Below are 8,204 nucleotides of genomic sequence, written 5' to 3' on the forward strand. Positions count from 1 at the left end.
CAACTAAATATTGTGGATTGATTATACTGGAGATATGTGGGAAGGATTATGTAAATGGACAGAGGAGTACAATAAATCTAATCTGTAATAACAGGAAATCAAAGAGAATGTCCAAAAGCTGATAAACAAAAAAAAGTTAAATAAGCATAATATTTAAGAATTTTAAATGGTTGCCATTGGTGAGTGACACTAGGGATGGTTTTTTTTTTTTCAACTGTAAATGTTATAGTACAGTTTGGCATTTTAAACCATATTACTTTAATAAAGATAAAAGGTAATTTTAAAAATAATAAATGTAAAATATGAACTCTCCAAGGAATTGGAAATGTACATACTTATGACTTAATAAGCCTGGCACCAAAAGCATAAAACCAAAAGGAAAAGACTAATGGAACTGATTATATAACATTTAATGTCCTTGAATCTTGAACATAAAAAAAGGACACAAAATAAAATTAAGACACCTGAGAAACTGGGAAAAATATATGAAACATAGATGGTATACAAAATATGAATTTACAGATTTGAAGGGCACTTACCAATCAATAAGAAAAAGAAACATTCCAATAGAAAACTGGCTAAGGGCATAAACAAGAAATTTACAGACCCCAGAAAAAAGGAAAGAAAAAGAAATACAAATTGTCAATAATTTTGTTTTTAGAAAATTTTAATTTCTCTAATGAAAGGAATATACAGAAAGGGACCTGAAAGACAATCACATCAAGGATGTAAGAGTGTTATATTCTGGATTGGAGAGTTCATGGATGTTCCTCTTGCCCTTTTTAAAACTTTCTGCTTATCTGTGTTTTCTGGCTTTCTATAAATAAGTATACCTTATATTCTAGTTTGCTAGCTGCCAGAATGCAATATACCAGAAACAGGACCGCTTTTAAAAAGGGGAATTTAATAAGTTGCTAGTTTACAGTTCTAAGGCCGAGAAAATGTCCCAAATAAAACAAGTCTAGATCCGCGATTTCCTCGCTGTGCTCACCGGCTGCGGGCATTGCTCCCTATTCCTGTGCGGACTGCTTTCAGGGTGAGCGTGCTCCGTCCAGCGTTTCCTGTTCCTTTTCCTGTGCGGCTGCAGCTCGGGCCTTTGGCCTGACCTAGCCTGACTATGGCTTCAGCTTTGGAAGAGCTTCAAAAAGACCTGGAAGAGGTGAAGGTATTGCTGGAAAAGGCCACTAGAAAAAGAATACGTGATGCACTTACAACTGAAAAATCCAAAGTTGAGATGGAAATCAAGAACAAGATGCAGCAGAAGTCACAGGGGAAAGCAGAACCTCTTGAAAATGAAAAGCCGGCGGCTGTGGTTGCTCCCATTACCACAGGATACACAGTGAAAATCAGTAATTATGGATGGGATCAGTCAGATAAGTTTGTGAAAATCTACATTACTTTAAGTGGAGTTCATCAGGTCCCCACTGAGAATGTGCAGGTGCAGTTCACAGAGAGGTCATTTGATCTTCTGGTGAAGAATCTAAATGGGAAGAATTATTCCATGATTGTGAACAACCTCTTGAAACCCATCTCTGTGGAAGGCAGTTCAAAAAAAGTCAAGACTGATACAATTCTTATCTTATGTAGAAAGAAAGCAGAAAACACACGGTGGGACTACCTAACTCAGGTTGAAAAAGAATGCAAAGAGAAAGAAAAGCCTTCCTACGACACTGAAACAGATCCTAGTGAGGGATTGATGAATGTTCTAAAGAAAATTTATGAAGATGGAGATGATGATATGAAACGAACCATTAATAAAGCGTGGGTAGAATCAAGAGAGAAGCAAGCCAAAGGAGACACAGAATTTTGAGACTTAAAGGTTCTTTTGGGAACTGTGATGTGGAAATAGGATATTTCCAATAAGGGAATGTTGGGATGCTGCACAGATACAGTTTGCCAGCTAATTACTTATATAGCCTTCCTGCAAGTAAAGGCAATGGATTATCCATCTCCTACTGGAGGATTTATTTAAATAGAATGTGCTAATTGAACACTTCATCCAAAGATGATTTCCTTAGTACACCTGGTCATTTTGTTCAACAAAGGGTTATGTTACATTCTTCCTTGAATTATTAAAAAGCAAGTCTTGCCTAATAAAAAAAAAAAAAAAAACAAGTCTATAGAAATGTCCAATCAAAGGCATCCAGGGAAAGACACCTTGGTTCAAGAAGGCTGATGAAGTTCAGGGTTTCTCTCTCAAGTGAGAAGGCACATGGTGAACAAAGTCACAGTTCTTTTCTCATGTGGAAGGGCACATGGTGAACACAGCGTCACCTGCTAGCTTTCTCTCCAGGCTTCCTGTTTCATGAAGTTCCCCGGGAAGCATTTTCCTTCCTCATCTCCAAAGCGGTGGCTGATGGACTCTCTGCATCATGGTGCTGCAGCATTCTCTGCTGTCTCTGAATCTCCCTCATTCTCCAAAATGTTTCCTCTTTTATAGGACTCCATAAACTAATAAAGACCCACCCAAATGGGTGGAGACATGTCATCACCTAATGCAGCTTAACAACCACTCTTGACTAAATCACATTATCAGGGAGATGATCTAATTATAGTTTCAAACATACAATGCTGAACAGGGATTAGAAGAAACGGTTGCCTTTACAAAATGGGATTAGGATTAAAACATGGCTTTTCCAGGGTACATAAATCATTTCAAACTAGCACACCTTGTTTTCATAATTTAAAACTGTATTTGTTGCAGAAAAATTTCTAGAATGCACTATTAAAGTAAAGTCAAATATAAATAAAAATCACCCAACATCAATCACTCCAAGCTGCATACTGCTGGTGCATTTCTTTTCTGTCTTTGCTCCATGCCTTTTTTTCAATAAATTGGACTCATATTGCTCACTTAACATTATACAATAAGCATTTTCTTATGACATTAAAGATATTTCAAAAATATCAAAACTTCAAAATATGTTATTTGCATCATGACAGTCCATTAAATAGATGTAAATCAGGTTCTTAATTGTAATCAACCGCTACTAACACATACCAATTTTTCACAACATTCATTTCAAAGAAGATTAATTTTAATTTTTTCTTATAAGCTTGTGAGGAATGCAACCATCATGGATGATTTAAAACCAAAATGGGACAGATGGTGGCTGTAATTTGATATTTTTGGATGAATGGAAGAACCAATAGAAAATGAATCATCCTCTGTTTAGTAATTATGAACAGCCAGGCTTTTAAAATGTGGAATTACATTTAGTTTCAGTATTTTTATGTTTAAAAGTTTATTTTGTGGGTTTTTTTTTTACTTTATATATTTATTATGTAAGGACTTCTTGCCCATGAGAAAAATAATCGAATAATACAAAAGAATGTAAAATTTTTTAAGTTAAAATTCCCCTCGCCCCAAGAAAGTTCAACAGGTCTTGTTTTTTTAGGCATAGGCAAACCTTCTATTCTTTATAACCATCAACTCCTCCCCAACACAAACACACACAGAAATGGCATGGTATTTTGCAAATGCTTTTTTTTTCCATTAATTTATTTTGGAGATTTTTCTATATCAACATTTATAGATATATTTCATGCCTTCCAACTGCAATACAGTATTTCATTATATAGCTGCAGCACTTTTTTTAACCAGCTCATTTAGGATGTTTATGGAGTATTTGCAATGCTAAACTTTATATAGAAATTTACTCAAAATTTATCACAGACCTAAAAGTAAAACTTAAAACTATAAAATCTCTAGAAAATATATGTGACTTTGGCTAGGCAAAAGTTTTTTAGGGACAACATCAAAAGCAGGATATAACATCAAAAAGTGATGCAACAACAAAAAAATATACTTATTAAAAATTTGGAATACATCTGCTCTTTAAAAGAAGTTAAGAAAACAAAAACAAAAGCCACGGGCTGCTTTTCTTTTAGAAAGAAGTCTCAAAACTCAAGGAAAAGACCAGAAAAGGCATGTCACCAAAGAAGACGTATGGATGGCAAATTAGTACAGGAAAAGATATTCAACATTATTAGTCATTAGGAAAATGCAATTAAATTGCTATGAGACCTCAGTACACACTATTAGAATGGCTAAAATTAAATAAATAAATAACAAGTTTGGGGAGCAACTGGAACTCTCATACACTGCCAGTGAGAAAATAAAATGGGACATTCTTTTAGCAAAACTGTTGGGAGTCACACAAAGTTAAACATACACTTACCATATAACTCAATAATCTCATTACTAGCTATTTACCCAAGAAATGAAAACTTATATTCACAGAAAAACCTGTACATGAACGTTTACAGGGGCTTCATTAATAATCACCAAAAATTGGAAACAATCCAAATGTCCCTCAACTAGAAAGTGGATAAACAAACTGTGGTACATCCATAAAATGGAATACTACTAAGGAATAAAAGGGAATAAATTCACGACGCACGCAACAGGGATGAATTTCAAATGTATTATGCTAAGTTGAAAGAAGCCTGATTCCAAAAATTACAATTTGCTTCCATTTATAGCATGCAGATATAGGCAAAACCGTACGGACAGAAAGAACCCTGGCGCCAGAGGCAAGGACGCAGGGGTAACTACAGAGGGCCACTAGAGGATTGTGGGAGGGCGGGGATGATGAAAACAGCATCTCGATTGCGGAGGTAGTTATATAATTGCATGCGTTTGTCAAAACACAGATCTGTACACTAAAAAAGAGGAATTTTACCGTATGCAAATTACACATCAATTCTGTTATCAAAGGAATTTTACTGTATGCAAATTACACATCAATTTCGTTATCTTTGTATAGATCTTTGTTCAGTCGTGCTCATATAGCCATAAGATAAACTGGAATTGCTGAGTCAAAAAATACTGACGTTTCCATTTTGGTAGTGCGCCAAACTGTCCTCCAAAAAAGTTGTACCAAATTACATTCCTACCAACAGGGTTTAATCAGAGTGCGCGCTTCCCAATCCCCGCCTGGGGTAGATCTGGTTATAGTCCGTTTTTTCATCTTTATCAATCTGACAGGTAACAATGGTATCCGAGTTTGATTCACATTTCTTGAATTACAAAAGAGGTTGAGTACCTAATCAAATGTTTATTGACGATCTTTTATTTTCTTTTGTTGTGCACTTCCGATTCACATCCCTTGCTGTTTATGGTCTATTTTAAATGGCTGGGGATTAATTCTGACAGAAAGTCCAGATCTTAGGTGCCAGGGGGCACGAAACATTGAGTGTCCTTGGTACTACGTCCTAATGCCAGGAAACCCTGCCGCCAGACCTAGGAAATCCCCGGCGAAACGGGACTCCCCCGATTTATTCTCAGAGCCAGTCAGCACCTGCGCCGCCGACCCGCCGACCAGCCGACCCGCAGCTCACTGGCCGCGCCCCCTTCCCCTCGGGTGTCCCGCCTAGTAGTCGGACAGGACTCGGCGCCATCACCTCATTGGCTTGTCGCGCGGCGATAGAGACCCGCCCCTGGTCGGTGCGATTTTCTCACCTTCCCGGCGGGAAATCAGGGAGCAAGTGCCCGTTGTCAAATCAACGACGGGGACAGAAGTTCATTGCTGGCACTCGCAGCGTCACCCACTTCCCCTCAACGGGATGGGTCAATTCCGCCACCGCGGGCTCTGTGGAAATGGAAAAGCCGTAGGTCCAAAGCCCTCCTGCCTCCGGGAACGCTGTTCCCCTGGCAACCAGAAGCGCGACTTTCCAGTCTCGCGATAGGAGAATAGGGCTGTACCATTCAGAAGTGAGAAATGAGGCCAGGGGTCGCCTTAAGGTTGGAGAATGGTTTGTTCGTATTTACCTTGAACTTGGATCGAGAAAGTCTGGTTGCATTTGTGGCTCTGTCCCTCGCTCTTCCTCTGAAGATCCTGTCCTCTCTGATCCTCAGCCTTCTCCTCTGTAAAATGGCTCTGCAACTTTGAAGAAATCATATGTGACGTTCCTGGTAAATTTTAAGTGATATGTAAATTTAAAACGTTATTCTTCCATAGATTGAGCTACAAGCCAAAAAAAGGGGGGGGGGGCGGGGTAATAATTGCTGTTTATGCCTACTTTTATTTGTAGTCTTTTTAATTCCCAAAGCATGAATACTATTTCCCTAAACACCAAACTGATTTTTTTCATCCCCAGTATTGTCCTATTTCTGCTCCTTTTCCAGTTTGAATAGTACCTTACAGTTTACAAGGCATTTTCACATACATGGCCCATTATATCCTAGACGTTCTAAGTAGGTAGGATGTGTAGTCTTTCCGTGTTTTTCCAGCTTGACCAACAGACAGGTTGAGTGGGTTGCCCAAGGTCCCACAGCTACGATCTTGGGCAGTGGCGAGTGTAAAAACCTTCTTGCTGTAAATGCCATCCGTATGCTTCTGAATCCTTCATTTCTGTTCCCAGGCCAGACCTCTGTGCTGAACTCCAGTTTCCTTTATCTCACTGCCTATTTGGCATCTCAACTAGATATGTAAGAAGCATCTGAAATGTAACAGATCAAAAACAAACTACTTATCCGCAGTCCCATCCACCACCTCCACCCACATCCATCTCAGTAAGTTGGTAACTCCGTTACATCCTTCCAGTTGCTCAGAGCAAAAATCTTGGAGTCAGCCTCAATTCCTCTTCCTCTCACACCCTACAGTCAATTTGTTATAAATCTTCCTCACCCTCACTGCTTCCATCCAGTCCGTGCTTCCATCATCCCTCACCTAGATTTTTGCTGTAGCCACCTAACTGCTGCCTCTCCTGCCCCCTACTTCTTTCCCTCTGAATGATGCTTTCAAATCCTTACTCGGGCCATGTCATCCCCCTGTTCAAGACTCTCCATGGCTCCCCAGTTTCACCAAGAGTGCTTTCAGTGCCAAAGATTCTGAATAAGCATGTTCTTCATTACTTCTCCGACCTCAGCTCCTACTACCCTCTCAGTAGTAAATTTTGCTGCAGCTTCATTGTCCTTCTTATTAGTGTTTCTATGCAGGAGTTTCTTCGTGGTATTTCTCAGGGAATTTGTATGTTTTTCCAAATCCCAAATTTAAAAGAAAAATCATTTAAGCAATCAAGAAACTTGGAAAAAGTATTCTGCTTGTCTTGTGAGAATTAAAGCTTTAACAGTTAACATAGAGAAGCTACTGGGTCAAAGAAATTTGCTGATGCCAAGTCGAATGCAAGATCAGGAAATACTGACACAGTGAGCCAGGGGTGGAGGTCAACATTTCCAGGAACCAGGATGAGCACCTAGCAAGGAAGTGTGGTCACAATCTTATCAGTCAGTTCTGCTTGTAGCTGGTGCCATGTTATGCGTGTGTGTTCATGACCCTGTCTGCTGCTAACAGTGAATCACTCTTGCAAATAAAAAGAAATATTAATGTTTATCCCCATTTTATGCTTCATACAACTTCCATCAGTGGTTTCCAAGAATTTAACAAGTTTTGGGACTCAAAATCTGTCCTTAAATTGGCAATTTCCATTCTGGAATTCTATAATGTGCTGTTAACTTTGCTAGGAGGTTCATATATTACATTAGTCAAATACTACCCAATAATGTATTCTGTGTTTTCCAGTGTTTGAGTATTTGCTATAGACTACAGTTCCTGTAAATACTTCTAAGCTTAGTATTTCTTATTTCTCACCCAAATCTTTCAGATATTCATAACAAGTAAAGAATATAAAGAAGATTAAGTGCTTTAAAAATAATAAGATTTTGAAAATTCCTTGGAATTCTCATCTCAAAGATTGACATATGTTGGAAATTTGGAAATACTCCTCCTTGTTATTCCAATAAGAAGGATCCCCACACATATACACACACCAGTCCCATCTCACTGCTTCCTCAGTCTGGAAAGCCATCCCCAGCCATTTACAGGGCTCGCTCCCTAGGTGCCTGCTTCCTCAGAAGGTCTTTCCTGACCACCCTGAATAAAATAATAATTCTCGTTTCCACACTCCCGATCCTCTATCTCCTCTACTCTGTTTTATTTTTTAAGGAGAGAGGAGATGCCATTATTTGGATTCTGATAGGGTGATCCTGGGTGAATTCCTATTGAGGATTAACTAATTTTACAGTTCTTAACCCTGCTGCACATTAGAATCACCTGGGGAGACTTCGTCAGCTACTATCCCAGAGCTGTATCTGAGATCAATAGAATCTACCTAGAAATTCTAGGGTTCTCAAACTTCAATGTGGATACAAATCACCCAGGGATATTGTTAAAACGTTGATTCAGCCTGGGAGGGGGCCC

At 38.8% G+C, this 8,204-nt stretch overlaps 2 protein-coding genes across 5 annotated transcripts in view; one reads left to right on the forward strand and one right to left on the reverse strand.

Annotated features, from left to right (window-relative positions):
- FSIP1 (fibrous sheath interacting protein 1) overlaps positions 1-5,661 on the reverse strand; it is a 213,914-nt gene extending 208,253 nt beyond the window's left edge. For all 4 annotated transcript variants that reach the window (XM_077127425.1, XM_077127427.1, XM_077127424.1 and 1 more), the window contains exon 1: positions 5,465-5,661. The gene's annotated coding sequence lies outside the window, so the exon portion shown is untranslated. The remainder of the gene's footprint in view (positions 1-5,464) is intronic.
- LOC143655111 (calcyclin-binding protein) lies at positions 971-2,103 on the forward strand. Its single transcript, XM_077126630.1, has one exon. The coding sequence runs from the start codon at positions 1,118-1,120 to the stop codon at positions 1,808-1,810; it is 693 nt and encodes a 230-aa protein (XP_076982745.1). The 5' UTR covers positions 971-1,117; the 3' UTR covers positions 1,811-2,103.
- Positions 5,662-8,204: the final 2,543 nt, after the last annotated feature.

This window comes from Tamandua tetradactyla, chromosome 14 (assembly GCF_023851605.1).
Source record: "Tamandua tetradactyla isolate mTamTet1 chromosome 14, mTamTet1.pri, whole genome shotgun sequence".
Lineage (NCBI taxonomy): Eukaryota > Metazoa > Chordata > Mammalia > Pilosa > Myrmecophagidae > Tamandua > Tamandua tetradactyla.